This window comes from Hemicordylus capensis, chromosome 5 (genome assembly GCF_027244095.1).
Source record: "Hemicordylus capensis ecotype Gifberg chromosome 5, rHemCap1.1.pri, whole genome shotgun sequence".
Lineage (NCBI taxonomy): Eukaryota > Metazoa > Chordata > Lepidosauria > Squamata > Cordylidae > Hemicordylus > Hemicordylus capensis.
This window is the reverse complement of record NC_069661.1, coordinates 146,371,951-146,392,195: the sequence shown is the minus strand read 5'-3', so window position 1 is coordinate 146,392,195 and position 20,245 is coordinate 146,371,951. Positions and strand designations below refer to the sequence as shown.

The 20,245-nt window shown below is 40.1% G+C and overlaps 1 protein-coding gene across 8 annotated transcripts in view; it reads right to left on the bottom strand.

The window, feature by feature from the left end:
• HGF (hepatocyte growth factor) overlaps positions 1-20,245 on the bottom strand; it is an 88,744-nt gene that overhangs the window by 9,798 nt on the left and 58,701 nt on the right. For 6 of the 8 annotated variants that reach the window (XM_053257431.1, XM_053257432.1, XM_053257433.1 and 3 more), the window contains exons 9-14: positions 14,126-14,253; positions 12,908-13,010; positions 6,565-6,704; positions 5,882-5,920; positions 4,867-4,963; positions 3,608-3,682 (exon numbers count right to left, since the gene is read on the bottom strand). In XM_053257431.1, coding sequence (XP_053113406.1) covers positions 3,608-3,682; positions 4,867-4,963; positions 5,882-5,920; positions 6,565-6,704; positions 12,908-13,010; positions 14,126-14,253 — 582 coding nt within the window. Of the gene's footprint in view, positions 1-3,607; positions 3,683-4,866; positions 4,964-5,881; positions 5,921-6,564; positions 6,705-12,907; positions 13,011-14,125; positions 14,254-17,261; positions 19,604-20,245 lie in introns of those variants that run through there. The other 2 variants (XR_008308929.1, XM_053257437.1) reach the window with 1 other exon arrangement.

Below are 20,245 nucleotides of genomic sequence, written 5' to 3'. Positions count from 1 at the left end.
ACTGATTAAGTGCCGTCAAGTTGGTGTCAACTCTTAGTGACCACGTAGATAGATTCTCTCCAAGATGATCTGTCTTCAACTTGGCCTTTAAGGTCTCTCAGTGGTGCATTCATTGCTGTCGTAATCGAATCCATCCACCTTGCTGCTAGTCGTTCTCTTCTTCCATTCCCTTCCACTTTTCTCAGCATTATGGACTTCTCAAGGGAGCAGGATCTTTGCATAATGTGTCTGAAGTATGATAGTTTGAGCCTGATCATTTGTGCTTCGAGTGAAAATCCTGGATTGATTTGTTCTATGATCCATTTGTTTGTTTTCCTGGCTGTCCGTGCTATCCTCAAGAATTTTCTCCAGCACCAAAGTTCAAAAGTTCTTCAAAGTCCAGATTTCGCATCCATAGAGTGTCACGGAAAAAAACCACTGTCCGAATGATTCTAATCTTTGTAGGTGTAGACACGTTACTGCTATTGCAGCTCGGAATGCTGGGAATTGTAGTCAACAACATCTGGGAATCCCTGTTAGAGGGAACACTGGTCCCATCAGCATGTATTAGAACTGCTCAAGTGATGGTACTACTACTCCTAGTAGTACTACTATGTAGTACTACTATGTAGTACTCCTAGGTGGTACTACTAGTAGTACTACTACTACTCCTAGTAGTAGTACTACAAATACTGGTACCTGTACTACTACAATGAATTGTTATATACTGCTTTTCAAGTTCGCAAAGCAGTTTACATATCATGGCTCTCTGTCCTAAAAGGCTAACAAAATTGCTATCATAGAATCCACACTCAGAACACCTCAGAAACAACAGAACCCTGTACGCCATGGGTTAGCAACCCATGGGGGTGGTTGGCACCCTATGTGCCATACACCACCACTCGCTCTGGGCCACCCCAGCACCCCCCAAGTGCACTTATGGGGCTGCTGAAAGCTCCATTATAACTTATTATGAGGAAAAACCTTAAAGACGTGTAAACTTCAACAATTCACCAAAAATCAGCCCTCTGCCCAAATCCTTTGAAAAAATTCAGGTAGCTTCCTTGCCCCTACCTGGCACTACCACCAACCCCACACTGCTCTAGGCCACCCCTTTGCCCCCAGCGTGAAGCTATACATTTGCTCACACCTCCATGCTTCTTTATGGAGAAAAACCTTAAAGATGCATAAACTTCAAAAATCACTTAAAAATCAGCCCTTTGCCCAATTCCTTTCAAATAATTCTGATAGCTTTCTTGCCCACCCTAGGAACTACCAAACACCACAGTCCACTCTAAGACACCCCTTTCCCCCCGACGTGAAGCTATACATTTGCTGCAATCCTAATTATTCTCTATGAGGAATTCAAAAATACTTTAACAATTCACCAATAATCAGAAGAGTGTCCAATTGCCTTGGGGGTTATTGGGTGGTAGGCACCCCTGTCTGTCTACCACCCACCCCGCTTTTGTGCCCCTAGGTGCTCCACAATAAGGGATATGGACTGGTTCAGGTCCCATTATACTCTATGAGAATAATAATTAAAAATATTTCAAATATTCATTAAAAATCACAGGACTGTCCTATTGCTTCAGGGTTTGGGTGGTTGTTGGCACCCATGGGTGCTCCACAATAAGGTATAATGGCCTGGTTCGAGTCCCATTATATCCTATGAGAAAAAAATAAAAATAATTTTCAAAAATTCATTAAAAATCGTACGAGTGTCCGATTGCTTTGGGATTTGGGTGACAGGTACCCCTGGGTGCCAGCTACCATCCTACCAATTTTTGGGTGTCTGAACTGGTCCAAACCAGTTCGAATCTGAACCGAACCAGGGGGTGGTTCGAACAAAACCAAAACCGAACCACCCCCTCCTGGTTCGAACCCGGTTCAAATCTGAACCGAACCGGGTGAACCAGTTTTGTGCACATCTCTAATAGACACCAGCAACAGCCACTGGAGGGGTATTGTGCTGGGGATTGATAAGGCCAGTTTCTTTTTCCCTGCTAAACAGAGAGAATCGCCAGTTTTAAAAGGTGCCTCTTTGCTCAGTTAGCAGGGGATATGGGTTCCTGTGTAGAGCGGCCATTAAGACAGCCAGACCTATCTATGCAATAAAGGGACATGCCAGGATTTCTGCAAAAGGCATCACAATGGGCCCTCACTCAGTATGCCTGCATTTTAATTGTGACGGTTGGGCTAGAATAAATTGAACCAGCCCATACTTCCCAATTGTTTGGGAAGTTTGTTTGGTTTTTTTTTTTTTAATGAAAGCTGGGAATCTGGGGAATTAATAGGAGGAACCTGACTCTCAAATCGATTCAAATCTAGTGTGATTCAATTCACTCTTGAATTTGGCCAGGAGTGTCTGGGCAGATTTGTTTTGTGCTTGAATCACCTAAATCGGCCAGATTCGGGTCGAATCAATTCAAATCTGAATCGATTTGCACATCCCTACTTCCCAAGTCTGTCAGTTGCCCAGTTGTATTTTTGTTTACGGAATTTCTATCCAGCCTTTCATATACAGTATGCCTCAAGGCGGCTAGGTTTACCAAGGACTGTTACAGGCACCAGGCCTTACTGTCCCTCTGGCTGCTATTGGCTCAGCTGTTCTGATGTGATACACAGCTGTGCAATGGCGTAGGCTGTACACAGTTACAGAGCCAACAGGAATACAACAGCAAATGCCACCCCCTTAACCAACATGGTCCTTAATCATACTCCTCACACTCTCCCATACAGTAGTAGCAAGAGGCACCTTTAAGCATCAGTTAGTAGGTGCTTACCTCCACTCCAACCCAACCTGCAAGCTGCTCAGAGCAGCAGCACCCTGCCCAGCACTCTGTGCAGCAGGAGAGCAGCTCTGCCACTCACCTGGCTGCTGGCAGGGAATCGGTTCCGCAGAAGCCAGGTGAGTGGCAGAGCCAATCCCCAACACAGGGAGAGCTGGGGAGCATGCTACTGCTCAAAGCAGCTTGCATGTGCAGCCAGAGTGGAAGTAAGCATCTACTGATTTATGCTTAAAGCTGCCTCTCGCCGCTGCCTCAGGGGCAAAAATGTACTCAGTGAAAGATCCTTCCTGTGATGAAAAATGCTAGGCGTTGAGCAGTTCCCTCATAATGCCCTGGATCTTTGCCAGTCTGGGGCTCTTTCGGAAAACAATAGCCACTGCCACAAAAACATGCCGACGATAGCCATTTCTGTTCCCCACAATGCCTCAAACTAAATTTAGGAATTCCAAGATATTTTTCCTAAAGTTTATGGCTCCATCCATATGAATACCATTACTACAAGAATTTTACATTACACATTCTGTGACCTTATTCAACATCCTATTAATAATGTGACTTAAAGATGTTCAAAAGTTTGAATTCTTGGAAAGTTCCAGAGTGGTGTCTAAATTTTTCTTATTTTGAATTCTCCCAAGATTTCCCACAATCAAGCTAATTCAGATATTTGAACAGATCATTTACGGAAAGAGAGAATTGCTGCAGAATACAGGTTCTATAAATGCCACAGTTCTACAAAGTATCAAGTTATCAAAGGAAGAGTCCACTGAAGCTTTCAGAGAATAAAACATAATTATCACACTGCAACTCTCCTAACAAAACAAAACAAATCACTTTACCAAGAAGGGAAACACTGACTTGCTGTCAGGACCCAGTCTTCTTTTACTAATGAACCTCCACAGAAGTGTTTACCGCTGCAGGAGGGAAAAATGGGAAGAGTTATTTCTGTTCATAGCTGCTAATATTCTTCACACCAATTTCACCCTTCAATTGAATCTTGCTCTAGCAAAAACCGACTAAGAGACTCAGAAGATTGTTAACAAGGCATGTTTTCCAGGACAAGGCAGGAAAAAGCGAAGCTCCTGGCTATCCAGGTGCTTGTTTGGCATTGTTTTCTAAGTACTACAACCTTTATTTTAAAAAAGGAAATCCCTATCCAGGGCAGGTGATTAACAAATGCTTGCTTCTAGAAATTTGTGGGACAAACATTAGTCCTATACACAGGTAGCAACAATACACTATTTTGCCACTTTATCTCAGCATGAAGAAAATTACCTTAGCTCCATCCTCATAAACTATGGTTTTGTTCTTTTATGCACTGCTTGCAAGAAATAAAAGTGCATGGCACAACAGGAAAAGGAGTACTGCAGCATTAGTGCAGATCCTAGTCTGCTGCAAAAGCACTGTGTGAGAAAGAACTGGAATACTAGTTCCTTTCAGACCTAACAAAAAGCCAAGATTGAATTCTGCAAAGCAAACATGCATACATTTCTCATTCTGCATAATTTATTTTCTGCTTAAGTTACAAGGAGATACAAAGTGTTATTCAAGAAATTGAAGCCTTGTTCTCTACAGCAACCAACAGAAATCCTGGTCTCTCCCTTGTTCATTTATAGAGTTTCTTAGAGTATGTTTGCAGTGCCTTAATTTTCCAGGAGCTTTCCCAGATGGAGATCTATACCAGCTTCCCAACGCTTAGGGTCAGGGCACGTTCAAACTAAGAGAAACTGATGATGACTTCAGGATGGCAACTGGGAAAAGCTGGTGCTGTTTATAACAAATAACAGAATAACTGTTTAACACTACGTTTTCAGAGTGGTTATAGGAAAGAGCGTTCCTCATAATAATATTTAAATTAACACCCTAGCATCCAATCTGTTGGCTTCTTGTGAATTATGCATAGTTTTCTAGGACAAGTTGCCAGGAAGAGGGGGGCTATGGTGATTTCTCTCATCAGCTCCCAGAAAATTGCTTCATGGTGGAAAACACCATGAATTTCACCAATTATTGCCTGCAAACTTTCAAGCCTACCTTCTCACCCCTAACATCCATAAACTACTACTACTTTTTTTAGATGCTCTCAAAAAGAAATAATTACCTGTATTTCAAACTAACCATCCATCCTTTGTCAGGTTGGGTTGGGATTCCATTCACAACTCTCAGTTGTTTTGTTGAGGCACAGGGAATGACAGAAACTGAAAGATATATTTATGAAGCTTCATCATACTCTGCACCTAAGGCTTTAGGCAGCTTGTACAAATCTTTAGATCTTCACATTTTAAAAATCATTTAGGCTTCAAACACAAAAATACTATAATTAAAACAATTAATTAAAACTTAAAATTAAAATTAATTAAAAGTAATTGTTATAATTAAAGCAATTCATAAAATATTCAAAAGATATCCAATGAAAAAAATTACAGATCAATCAATTCATCTTATAGATATAATCAGTTACAATAAAATACAATTACATAAATAATAGCCTTCTTCACATGATTTCAGTTAGGGTAGGACAAGTGTGGGAGCTGTGCACACTTCCATTTTGTGACTGGACAGATCAATTAGACAGCACAGCAACGATTGGATGGCTTTATCCTACCCAGCTCTCATATCCAGAACTTTACTGAGGCAGGAGGAATCACTGTCCAAATCTGCTCCCCCAGCTCCTCCCTCTTAGACGATCACCCCACCTTGCTGTTTCCCTTGCACACCAACACAAAACAGGAGCATGCACGGCTCCTGAACTAATTATATTTGTGTAAACCACCTTAATATTTTTACTTCAGGTTAGAAATCTATTGATTTCACAAATAGGACCAAAAATTAAGGAGTCCTTCAAAATATAATTAGCATTTAATATTTCTAGTCTACTACAGTTTATCCTGCTTCTGTCCATCAAGTTTAAAAAAAATAGTGACCATGTTCTTAGAAAAGTGTCAAAATGACATAAGATTCAGCATTACTTTGATATGTTCTGATCATTTATAATGAATTACAAGATCCCAGATCTTGTTAAAGCAGATTTTTTGCTCCGGTTTAAGACATCTCAGCAAATTGGAGAACAGAATTTAACAGAATACATGCATCAGATTAATGTAAACATTACTTACAGTCTAAACTGCTCATCATAGGAGCTGTCTCGCCTTCACCTAAACAGATAAGACAGCACAATCACACAGTGATTATACTTGTCGAAGAGCCTTTACAAGTCTGCGAAGTGAGGTGTATTTATGGTCTGGTATGGCAATAAATGCTTTCCTCACATCAAAGCTATAATAAATGGTGCAATCCTTCTCTTCCACATTTGTCCATATCGGAGGCTATGTGGTGGCACTTACTGTGCCACTTGGTGGCAGTTATTATGCAGTTGTCACCACCCACAATAAACATGTTCATTTTGCTTCCTGACATAGTCTCTGCTCAAACATGTTTCGTTAGCTGTTGTGGCACTTTGGGCTGTATTTGGAACATCTGAAAGCAGCTTCAATACAAATGGCACTGCTGCAAGAGAAGCATACACTGGGCTGCTGCTATTTGGCTGGTTAGTAACTATGATGAATAACAACCTTAATTCCCTTCCCAAATGTCAACAAGCTCAACAAGGTCTTGCCTTCCGATCCATATTGCAAATAACGCCTTCTTTTCCTACTCCATTCTATCAGAGTATGAAGAGGGTTTTTTAAATGGTCACATTTGTCAACCAGACTACAGAACAATGTATGCTCATGATTGACTTTATGCAGCTTTCAGCAATTCTGTAGTGACATCAGCCTATCATTTATTGAGCACTTACATCTAGATATAGGGCAATAGTCCCAGGGGATCCGAGGATCACGTGTGTAGCACCAGGGACCATGAGCATCATCATCTGGATTTCGGCAGTAATTTTTCTTCAGTTTGCTAATATCTGGTTCTCCATATATGGGCAGATGCCTTTAAATAAAATATGGACCAATATTGTCACCATACTCACCACATACAGACATAAATCAATGTTCCTAGATATTTAACATTTTACAAGCATTTAACAGCTTTTATAATTCAGGCTTAGGACTCAGTAGGTATTAGAAAATGGTCTTTTGTTTTTGGAAGAGCACAGAAGTTGATCTGAGACCTGGAGGGAGAATTAACCATGGGTACAAAATGCAGTTCTCCCAAATTAACAGTCAAATCCTATTCACACAAGAAATCGAAAACACTGTCACCCTGAAAACAAAAGTGGTGTAAAGAACAGTGTTGGACTTGAAGCAGGGAGACCTGGATTCAAATCCTGCTCAGCCTTGAAGCAAACTGGGTGTATTGCTGGCAGTCACTTCCTCTCAGCATAACTTACCACACAGTAAAACTGTTGGTGAAATTCTTCCAAGCCTGGCTCAGGGAAAAATTTGGAGGCGTCATCAGGGTAAAGAGAATGAGGAAAGGAAGAGACAAACCTCCTGTTTCATTCTGGTTTCACCACCCTTACCACTTGATAGAAAGGAAGGGGATGACATTTTTTCAATTATCTCAGATCGGCTTGTTAAATTTATTCAGTATTTCTGACTTACTCTCTTTTGTTCACTCTTTCTCTCTCTCCTTCTAAGAATTGTATCAGTCCAGAGTTAATCTGAGGCAAACATGCGAGAGCTTGCCCATCTATACTTTATCTATACCTTATAGGGCTGCGAGAAGATAAAATGAGACACTCCAAGTATGCTATCTGAGCATCTTGGAAGCGACATGCAATTACAATAAACAAACCAATGGTAAATTAAAGTGGAGGTACAGCCTAGAACAATGGTTCCCAATTTATTGTAGATTGGGATGCTGGGGGTTGTAGTTCAGCAACATCTGGAGGCCCCCAGGTTGGGAACCATTAGCCTAATACAAGTATCCTTCTCAATAAGGGAATAGGAAAGGCTGTGCCATCGAGTCAGTGTCAGTACAGGAGGGGTTTACCATTGCCTTCTCCCACAAAATATGAGATGATGCCTTTCAGCACCATCCTATATCGCTACTGCCCGATATAGGAGTTTCCAATATTCTGGGTCACACAGCAGCGGAGATTCAAACCAACAGCCTCCTGCCCCCTAGGCAGGTATGCAAGGGAGAAAAATATTTGGTTTTTTACTCCTATTGCTTATATTATTAAACCTTTAACTGTAAAATCACATTCAATTATGCATTTAGTAAAGAAATATTTATTATGTTAGTCCCACGTAACTTCTATTTGAGCTTCACCTTCAGCCCACCTTCAGCTTGGGTTTCAGCTAGCGGAAGTTTTTTCTTAAAAAAAACAAACCCACCCGTTTCTAAAGTTGAAAAGCAATGGCAGGATTCTTCCCTTCAACAGTTCCTATATTTTTATCCAAAATGCATTGAACATATAGCTAGTCTCCAGGTAACAATAGCCACTGCTGCAAAAAAACATAGCAGCCCCTATTGGCATTGGCCATTTTGCTCAGTCGCAATGCCCTAATCCAATGCAATGTCTGGGGCACTGCAGGGAGGAGAAACATAGTGGCTTCTGGGTGGCTGCCACAGGCTGCCACTTCTTTTAAAAAAAGAAATAAAGGAGAAAGGCCCACTGCTCAGCCAATCTATGAGGTAAGTCTCTCCATCCTTTATCCAAAAATAAATGGGGTAATGAATAAGAACAAAGAGCAACCATGCAGTTCATTTTCATTTGCTACCCTTGATATTAGTTTTGAAATGAATAAAAAAGAACCAACTGGATTCCATACAGATACTTTTTTCATTCATTCTAAAATGAATGCACAACCCTAACCTTGAACTTGTTGGTGAGAGATCTCTTGGGAAAGGGCAGAGCATCATGGGAAACATAGCTTTGTGCTGAAGTATTGAAGTTAACCATAGTTTCTACATATCACCCTGTTAACCATAGTTTCTACATAATTCCCTACTAACTTGGCAAAGAAGCACCGTTTAACGTGGTGATTCTCTTTATTTAGCAGGGAGAGAGTAACTGAGAGTAAGCTATCCACGCTAGGGATGGGCCCAGACCGGTCCAGAGGCCATTGTAAAGGCCTCCGGATCGATCCGGACCGGTCCGGACCTGAGTGGTTCGGTTCGGGGTGGGGGGTAGCTTTAAGAGCGGCGGGAGGGTTTACTTACCCCTCCCGCCGCTTTCCCGCTCTGGCGCCGTAATGTTAAGAGTAATTGGGGCGGCAGGATACCTCCCTGCCACTCCTTCCCCGCTGTTGCTCTAAAAAACTCCCAGTAGTCCTTTGTGCGCACGCATGTCAGAGACATGGAGCGCACGCACAAAGGTATCCTGCCTCCCCAATTACTCTTAACATTACGGCGCCAGAGTGGGAAAGCGGCAGGAGGGGGAAGTAAACCCTCCCGCCGCTCTTAAAGCTACCCCCCACGCCAGTGCCGGGCTGCAGTTGGTGGTTCCGAGCACACCCCTAATCCACCCCCAGCACAGTACCTCCAGTGACTGTTGCTTGTGTCTATCTTATGTTTCATTTAGATAGTGAGCCCTTCGGGAACAGGGATCCATCTTATTGATTTGTTATTTCTCTGTGTAAACCACCCTGAGCCATTTTTGGAAGGGCGGAATAGAAATTGAATTAACAACAACAACAACTCCTCCTCCTCCTCTACTTTCTTGTGAGGACATAATAGGGCCTATCCACCCCAAGCACAGTACTTCCAGTGACTGTTGCTGGTGTCTATCTTATGTTTCTTTTTAGAATGTGAGCCCTTAGGGTACAAGGTTCCATCTTATTTGTTTGCTATTTCTCTGTGTAAACCGCCCTGAGCCATTTTTGGAAAGGCAGTATGGAAATCGAATTATTATTTCTTGTTTACACAGTCAGACAGGTGTTATTGACTGGTTTGTTTTATCCAGACATCGAGTCCTTCCCAAAGACCTGGGATGGCTGAATTTTATTGTCAATTGTTATAGATATCGTCGCAGAATATAGGCTGTTCCCAGTAAAGCTGCTTTTTGTAATTGGCTGATGGTGATTTCTGTGGCCCCTATGGTGTTGAGGTGCTCTTCAAGGTCTTTTGGAACTGCACCCAGGCCGCCAATTACCACTGGGATTATTTTGGTCTTTTTCTGCCACAGCCTTTCCATTTCAATTTGTAGATCTTTGTATTTGGTGATTTTTTCTATTTCTTTTTCTTCTATTCTGCTATCCCCTGGTATTGCTATGTCGATTATTTTGACTTGTTTTTCTTTCTTCTCGACTACAGTTATATCTGTTGTATTGTGTGGCAGATGTTTGTCTGTTTGTAGTCGGAAGTCCCATAATATTTTTACATCTTCATTTTCGACAACGTTTTCAATTTTATGGTCCCACCAATTTTTGGCTACAGGTAGCTTGTATTTTTTGCAGATGTTCCAGTGTATCATCCCTGCTACCTTGTCATGCCTTTGTTTGTTGTCAGTCTGTGCTATCTTTTTACAACAGCTGATTAGGTGGTCCACTGTTTCATCTGTTTCTTTACAAAGGCGGCACTGCTGTTTGTGGTAGATTTTTCGACTTTTGCTCTTATTGAATTTGTTCTTAGTACCTGTTCTTGTGCAGCCAGGATTAAACCCTCTGTTTCTTTCTTCAAGTTGCCATTCTTAAGCCATTGACAGGTCTTCGTGATGTCTGATTTTCCACTTATATTGTGCAAATATTGACCATGCAGGGGCTTATATTTCCATTTTTCTGCTTGGTTCTTGACTTGTTCTTTCTTGTAGGCCTGCTTTCTTTCACTGGTGTTTAATAGTTTCGCATTATTGACCATTTGAAGTGCATCTTCTTCACTGTCCTTGATATATTCTTCAAGGCCTCTTTTCTCCTCCTCTACTGTTTGATGGACGTGCAGCATTCCTCTTCCACCTGAACTGCGAGGGAGGTAGAGCCTATCGACATCACTGCGGGGGTGCAGAGCATGATGGATGGTCATGATTTTCCTGGTCTTACGATCTAGCGTCTCTAGCTCTGCCTGGGTCCAGTCTATTATTCCTGCAGTGTATCTGATAACAGGTATAGCCCAGGTGTTTATGGTTTGTATGGTGTTCCTGCCATTGAGTTTGGACTTGAGGATTTTTCTAACTCTCCTGATGTATTCCTTTTCAATTTTTCTTTTAACTTCAGTGTGTGCAATGTTATCAGCCTGGAGAATGTCCAAGTATTTCTAATGTTCTTTCTCTTCCAGGTTCTTTATGTTGCTTCCTTTGGGCAGTTCTATTCCTCCTTTTTTTATTTTCCCTCTGTTCATTATTAATGCAGCACACTTGTCTAATCCAAACTCCATTGCTATATTGCTACTGAATATACGGACAGTATTTAGCAGTGATTCGATTTCTGACTGGGACTTTCCATACAACTTCAGATCGTCCAAGTACAGCAGATGGTTGATTTTACTTGATGTTTTAGATGTTTGGTATCCGAGGCCTGTTTTGTTTAGTATTTGTGAAAGTGGGGTCATGGCGATTACAAACAACAGAGGGGATAGTGAGTCCCCTTGGAAAATGCCTCTTCTAATGCTAACCTGTCCAAGTGCCTCGCCATTGATTGTTAACTGTGTACTCCACATGCTCATTGCTTTTTTTAAAAATAAATATCTGAACGCTTTTGCTGACACCAGTTGTTTCTAAACATTTTAGTATCCATGTGTGAGGCAATGAATCAAAGGCTTTCTTGTAGTCAATCCATGCAACACTTAGATTGGTTTTTCTTCTCTTGCAATTTTCTAAAATCATTTTGTCAATCAGCAGCTGGTCTTTTGTGCCTCTGGTGTTCAGGCAATTTCCTTTCTGTTCAACTGGAAGCTGTTTATTAGTTAATAAGTGTTGCAACACTTCATCTGCTATTATTCCAGTTAATAATTTGAACATGGTTGGCAGGCAGGTTATGGGTCTATAATTACTTGGAACTGCACCTTTTGCTGGGTCTTTCATTATGAGATGAGTTTTCCCAGTTGTTTGCCATTGTTCAATAGCACCTCCCTGCAAAATGTGATTTATCTGTTTTGATAGTTGTTTATGAAGGCTTGTTAGGTGTTTAAGCCAAAAGCCACGCAGTTCATCGTTGCCTGGAGCAGTCCAATTTTTAATTTTCTTTGCTCTTTCACTTATTAATTCTGGTGTTATTAGATCTTGCATTTGTTGGTTACATTTTTTGACCTCTTTCATCCAGCCTGCTTTTTTATTATAATCTATTGGATTGTCCCATAATTTCCCCCAGAATTGCACGGTTTCTTCTTTATTTGGTGTTTCTATGTTTCTTGCAGTTTCTCCTTCTATGCTTTGGTAGAAACGTCTCTGATTCGACTGGAATTGGAGATTCTGCCTGTGTTGTGTAATTCTGGCTCCATATCTGCTAATCTTCTTTGACACTGCTGTAATATGCTGCTTTATTGTTTCCAGGACTTCTCTGATTTTCCTTGAATCTAGGTGGTATTTTTGGATCAGATACTGTTTGGTGTTTTCATTCTTCAGCTTCTTGTCTTTCACATCTTTCAATTTACTAGCATCTGATCTAAGCCTGGTGATTTTATTTTCTAATCTAATCTTCCATTTAGGTTATGTACTACTTCTCTTTTTTTAAAGGTCCACTCATCTTATATCCGAGCTCTTGTGTTATTATTGTTGCTGCACTGTACATTAGTTGGCTTGTTTCTTGCAAGTGATTATTATTATTATTATTATTACATTTATATCTCGCTCTTCCTCCAAGGAGCCCAGAGTTGCCTACTCCATACTTAGGTTTCTCCTCACAACAACCCTGTGAACTGGGTTAGGCTGAGAGAGAAGTGACTGGCCCAGAGTCACCCAGCAAGTATCATGGCTGAATAGAGATTTGAACTCGAGTCTCTCCAGTCTAGTCCAGCACTCTAACCACTACACCATGCTGGCTCTCAAATGCAGCAGAAGGAATCTAGAACATCCCGATTGAGTGTTATAGTGATAAATGGGCATGCCACCCTGATTATTATATGATGTCTGTGTTAAGGCTATTTGTTAATGTTTATTAATTAATACAGTTGTGGCCATGTTTATGCCAATCCCTATGTCTTTACTTCACTGTAGCTTTGTAGTGTGAAAGCCACTTGGACAATATGTTGAAGTATTCTGTATAGATTCAGATGGAAGGTGTTATTATTCTTTCAGTTAATTGTGTACATACCTCATTAAGTCTTGAATGTTTTCATCCCACATTGAGCAAGTTAAGCCAAACCGTGTTTGGGCCAAATTCCCCATATAATTTGTTCCGTTCCCTCGATAGCAATCTGTAAAAAGTGTGTCATTACAAAGTTGTCAATGGAATAACTACCACTAAAATTGAGGAGTCTCCTCACTAATATTCAGATAATAAAACATAACCAAGTCCTAAAACGTGTTAGAATTTTCAAGATAATACAAACTCATTCAGTGTCAGTTAATACATTAAATAAGAGAAAGTTAATCAATCTAAATATATATGAATACAGGAACTATATTAAGTCTACAGACATAAATAAGTAACTTGAAAGTAAATAAGTAACTTGCTTTTGTTATCTGTTGCAGATGTACTAGGAACTTTTTCCCTTTAAATGGTAATTTGTTTTAACTGTGAATTTGACAAGGTCACCCACCAATGCATTAACATGTGCATTAACACAAAAGGTTTTGCTATTTAAATCCAGATGTTTCCAGTAGGCAACAGAATGGAACTTTAGCTGGTTAGAAAGATTTTGGCAAGGACAGATAAGTGCTGGATTTATTTATCCCCAAGACATGGGGAGCATATTACCAGTAACAATAGCTTTCCATTTCTGAAACACAAATTGCAATTTATTTAAATATGCACAACTGGCCATGCACAACTGGGAAAAAAGAATTTTTTCCCCATTTCTGGTTTGAAAGTGTTGTGAATATGTTGCACATTGTCACTAAAAATAGTCTTGTAGACTATAATACTGCACAATAGCAGATCATGTTTATGATCTGCTTATGAATCATAGGATGTGCCCTTTCAAAACCAAGTATAGTGTGGCACACTGTTGTTGCAAACTCACAACCATCAGAAGGGCAAATAGGTGGACAACACAGGCACATAAGGACAATAGGGATTGGATTACATTAGATGTGCATCAGATCCCACTCAAAGAAACTGTGCTGAGGTTCCATAAGTCTCTGTAAAAATTGAATCAAATAACCAAGCACATAGAGAGAAGTGGCTTTGTGGTGGCCTCTCTTTAAATAAAAATACAAATCCTGCAGTCCATGTCTTACCAAAAACATTCCTATCACTGTCATGCCAGCAAGAAAGTGAGATGGATTATGCAGCTATAATGTTTGGAGACGTTACTACTCCTCCTTCCATATTAACTTATAATATTCTTATCAGTCCAGCACATGTTACCTTGCTCACTTGGAACATCACATTTGGGTATTTGTGAGCAATATCCAACGCGAATATTTGGGTTAGTAGTAAAGCACCAGGGTGACTCTGATCCATCTGGATTTCGGCAGTAGTTCTCTCTTAAGTCCCTACCCAAACAAAAAAGAAAACAAAAAACCTACGTTAGCTTGTGCCAGACACACTGCTGCTGTTTTCCATTGTTTTTATACTGCAAGTTAACAATAATAAAAGCAGCTTGACTTCTCTGTGTCACCGATTTTTCTACTGCAGGAAGATTTGAACACAAAGAAGTATATACTAATAAAATTTGGCAATTGTAAGTAGAAGAGAATGGTTAATTCATTTTCAATAGATCTTTTTTTCTGAATGAATATAGGATTTCACATAAAGTGCAGGAATATTTTAAAACACAATCTGTTTTTATGTCGGGAGTTACAGCCATTGCTGCTCCAGATATACCTTTCCCTCTACAAAAAACCTTTATGCAAACTGGTGTCAGATACATCTGAAACCGATTATAACCTATAAGACCTACTTTCAGGCTTATGCCAACAATAAACCTCCATATCTGTCTGAGTGGATCTAGATGGTTCCATAGAAAGCCCCCCTCCCCTAGTTTTATCACTGATTTAATTAGGAAAGTGAAACTTAAGAGTATGAGAAAAGTGATTAGAAACCCTATGCAGGTGTTGTCGTTTGAATGGAGACCTATCATTAGAGAGCCTCTTCAAATAGTCTGTTTGTATTAAACTATCAACCAATTGAAAGGTAAACATTACTCTCCATTCTCCTGAAAATTCTCTCAGCTTCGAGGGAGTCTTCAGTTTCAAAGGGTTTTTTCTCTTTGCCATTTGGAATGATTATTGATAACTGTCAGAAGAATGAATGTGCTCGAACGTACTAATGTGAGATGTCTCCATCAGACAATCTAATTGAGTTCATAAGAGAAACCAAGGTCTGCTTCTGACTTTATATTTTGCTACGTGCACTTTTAAAATTCAAATAGGACAGGAAATGCCCAAGGATACAGATCTTTGTATTGCCTAAAAGCCCAGTCATGAGAGCCACATCTTTCAAGGATTCTGGAAGCAGGCTTAGTTTTTCTGACATTTACAAAGATGTGAGTTTTCAATAACCTTGTCTTCTTTCCTGCCCATTTTTTAAAAGTGTGAGTTAAAAATGGTGAATGACTAGGAATGATCAAGGTTAGCACCGTTGACTCATCCCAGTATTGTAGTTAAGCAACATTATTTTTTAAAGCGTTTCCCTAAGGAAGAAGGTCAAAAGACAAATGTTGACTAATATTTCTAAAGCACTTAATCAAAACTCCCAAAGAATTAAATTGGATGTTTTGTCTGAGAAAATGCTAAGAACCAAATTGCCTAGCTAGCCTCTTAGGTAGGTTGTCAAGGAAGACTGTAGAGAGGATATTTCACATAATGTTGCTTAAAGTAAAAATTTATAACATTTGACTAGCTTTTCTGGAAGAAGAAGAAGAAAAAAGACACATTCAACTTGGTATATACATTTTCTTTAAAGTATGTTACACATTTTTAGCTAAACACTTGAAATCACTTATTCTAGTTCCAACTCATTTATTGCACTTGGGCAATTTTTAGAGAGAGTTCTGAAGACTGCAGTAAGAATTTCATATCTGTATACCCTAATTTTAGGGAACTAATTCTGTAACAGAATCTGAATTTCCAACTTTTATTCTAACATGCAGTTACACCAATCCCAACCAAGTTGACTCAGAGAGCTAACTTATTTTAATGGGACTAATTCAAATCCCATTTTTGTAACATTTCATGTTCACTGCAAGATTAATTACACTTAACCTTTCAGTGAGTCACATCCCTTTCCTCCTATGCATTAAGTCAGGAATTCCCATCCTTGGGTCCCCAAGTGTTGTTAGCCTACAACTGCCACCATTCCCAGCCACAATGGTCTTTGGGAACCTCTGCATTAATGACAATGACAACGATGAATATTTATATACCACTTTTCAAAAAAGTTTCCAAAGCAGTTTATAAATAAATAAATAAATAAATAAATAAATAAATAAATAAATAAATGGCGTCCTGTCCCCAAAGGGCTCACAGTCTAAAAAAGAATCCTTAGATAGACACCAGCAACAGCCACTGGAGGGATGCTGTGCTGCGGGTGGATAGGGCTAGTTGCTCACCCCCTGCTAAATACAGAGAAAAGCTACTTCAAAAAGATGCCTCTTTGCTCAGTTAGCAGGGGGTCATCTAATTCCAGAGATTCATAGGGCCAATCGAATTCCAGAGCACTGCAGAAATTTTTTTCATTGACTGTAATGGTTGGTATATTACTGGTTTCACAGACCTGTACTAGTTGTGATCGATTGCATGATTTGCCCACAAGCAGCACCAAAGCAGCCATAATTATAAAACCTCTTTAAAATGCTGTTTGTACATTTAGGCCATCCCTCTTCATCTAAGGTGGAAAAATCTAATTCCTAATGCTTTCCCTCCCCAAGGTAATCACAGGCAGAGCTTTCTGTGGCATTGGTTGACAACAAGAAAAACAAAGGTGTGAGAGCAAGCAACTCATGCAGCTGACTTGTGCTTGCCACCATGGCAGGGCCCAGTAAGCATAGAGTCTCCGCCTACAAGCCCCCAGTTTCATTCTAGTGATGAAGAAGTGGTTAAAGAAGACTGTGCTCCCCTCCCCAACCTGAAATAAGATTTCGATGTTAACGGATTATGCCTATGAGCCAAAGTGAACTACATGCCCCACATCCACAGTGCATCATCAGTGCAAGAATAATCCATCTCGTTCTCCCTTCCCACCCACACATACACGCTTTGCCACATTCTGCTGCGATATCTACTTCTGTGCCCATTCTATTCCTCTCGGGGGTGGCAGGGCAGGGGAAGTAGAACAGCAATTACATGACAATAAACTATAAATTTGGTGGAAAATATTCCAGTTTTTAGGTGAATTCTATAATGCTGAGATGGCATCAGGAACTGGAACTTTTGATGGGTGCACAGGCAATTATTAAATGCTCTACAGCACTGACATATAAGCATTACCCAAGTGGACTCTTACCTACCTTTTTTCTTTTCATTATTATTATTATTATTATTGGCAAAGAACACAGATAGAAAAAGGGAAAACAACACTGCATTTATTGAACATTGTTTATATGTGGCCATATTGTTGCTAAAATACAAATCACACACATTTTATTACACAGATTAATGAAATTTAACACAAATAAAATTAAGCTCATGTACTGTTCAATAATGCATGTTCCCAGTGTACAATTATAGCAACAAAACTGTACAATTATAGCAACAAAAATAAATATGGTGTATAAATATGACCAAACTTAGGAAGCTGTCTTAGAACAAGTCAGAGCATTGCTCCATCTATATCACTCTCCAGAATTTCTGACAGAGGTCGCTCGCAACCCAACCTCAACAATAAATAAATAATATTTTTAGTTTAATATTTTAATTGTCATTTTTATTATATGTTTTTAACTTTTGTAAACCGCCTTGGGGTTGTTTTTAATGAAAGGTGGTATAGAAATTCAACAATAAATAAACCTAGAGGTGCCAGGGACTGAACCAGAGATCTTCTGCATGCAAAGCATGGGCTTGGACTATGTCCCCTTCCCATTACAAGCCATTTTATTTCCATTTCATACAATGCGCAATATAACTTCTTGTAACCTTGCTTAATGAACTAATTTCTATGCATTGCAGTAATATCATGAAGATGACCATATGCTCCATTGCCACTAGCATTGGAAGATCCATGCACCACCCCCGGTGCAACACAAAGAAGTGGCATTGTCATCATTCACATGGCACAGATTTGCTGCTACACTGAGGTGGCAGGCATCGTCTGAAACGGAACACAGAGCAGAGTTGCAGTGGTTCAGCTGGAGTCCTATGAACTATTTAAGTATGATTACTTAAGAGTTCTCCCACATTTGCCATCCATAGGGCTCATACTGCTGAAGGTGGGCAGGCTAGAGGCTGTTTCTATCACCATAAAAAAGCATCCTGTACTAGACATGGTGGCATCCATGAAATGCACCTCTTTGGCAAAAATTGGAAAAAAGATCTCCTCCTAAATGTGGGTACACTTTTGCTACTACACTACAGAAAAGTTGTGGTTGTCTGCAGTACTCGAGTAATGCATGCCTCAAGAGAGGAGGAGTGCAAATGTCCGGGGAATGGCAAGATGAGAATGTCTACCATAAACTGGATATCCCAGCTTGTTGCTAAATCATCATGACATGACAATTGGAGCATCAACACTAAGTAAACCCTATGCCACAATGATTTGATTCCAAACATATGGCATTGACAGAATCATTGCCAACAATACGTTACAACTGTGTGCATGAAGCACTTCCCATCCCAGCCATTCAGTGATCCATAATAATCGGTCCCTTGCTAAAATACCCATCGATTTTTCTTTATAAACAATGTTCTCTTATAAGTGAAGTTTGGAGACCGGCTGGGGTGACAAGTAAGCTGGGACTTAGGCTCTTTTTTGCTTATGCACATACAAAGGGTTAAAGACACAAGTATAAAGATGATCAAGGCTGCAATGCTCTGCACACTTATGTGGGAGTAAGCCCCATTGAACATAGTGAGGCTTGTTTTGGGTAAACCTGTCTAGGATTGTGCTCTTCACAACTCTATGACACTTTCCTGGGAGTAGGTTTTGCTGGACATGGTAAGACTTAGGACTAAAAGTGGGCATAGGATTGGGCTGCAAACCAGAATCTACAAAAGGTAAAGTTAAGTGCTCCCATTTCCCAAACAGTGAGAAGTTACAGAGGCAGTTAGTTTCCTTTGAATGATAGTGTGTAATAGACCTATGGCTTCTTTATATTTGTTTTATTTACAAATATACATATACAAGCTGAGCCTATTGGAAGCAGATTCTAAAAATTAGGAAGCAAATTCAGTAACCCTAGACAGCAACTGCTGCAATTGCAAACCTCCATGGCAGCAACTCATTAATGAGCAACTCATTACCAACTCATTACTGCCAACTCTGGCTAGAAACTCTCCTGTCTCCAAGTCCAAAATGCAAACGGCTTCAAACTCTTTTTCTAATCTTCCCACAGCCGGAGAGTGCCACTTTCTAAACACTGATAGATATTACATTATAAAAGCTGAAGAGAAATCCACATCTATCAGGAGAACATTCCCTGTCATTAACTCCCCTTGATAAAATCATCCGGAACTATTAGAAAGCCATCAGCCTAACCAAGAAAGGTCTTCCAGCATCCACAACAGTATACTCTATTGCTTTAGTGTCACTAGTTCCGATTAGTTCTTCTTGTAAGAAGATGGCTGAGGGAAGAAACAATTGACTGTCGCACAATGTCTTGGTCATGACCACACAACTTGGGCTAGCAAACATCTCAGAAGTAAGTAGGTGGCACAGTGGAGAGATGCCCTTCTTGTCACACCATGTATTCTGAAAAAGAAACAGTAGCAGAGAGGCAATGAGCAGGATAAATTATTCTTGGGGGATTTGGGCTACAATCTCTCTCTCTCTCTCTCTCTCTCTCACTCACACTCACACACTCACAGCCCCCATCAAATGGGCAAAGAGGCACGCTTTAAGTGGTGGTTCTCTGATATTTAGCAGGGGGGAAGTAACTGACCCTATTCAAACCCAGCATCGGATCATTTTAAGTGGCTGTTGCAAGTATCTTTGTAGTGTCTCAAAAAATAATATCAGAGACTGAGCTCCTTTGGGAGAGGGAACAATTTTTCATTGTTCTGCTATTTGAACATTTTTGTTGAAAAAGTGGTATATAAATGTTATTATTAATATTATTAATATTGCTGACATTCTGCACAGTGCAGTGTGGGCAGTTCCCATCACTGGCTTCTAAAACATGGCTTCTCAACCTTGGGTCTCCAGATGCTGGACTTCAACTCCCATGGCTGGGGATTATGGGAGCTGAAGTCCAGTAACATATGGGGATGCAAGGTTGAGAATCCCTGCTCTAAAACAATGCCTGCAGTGTTGCACAAAACTGAACTTTTAAATTTAGTCTTGTGCAATCACACTTCTGGGACACTATGTCCATTACTTCCAATGGATGCAGCA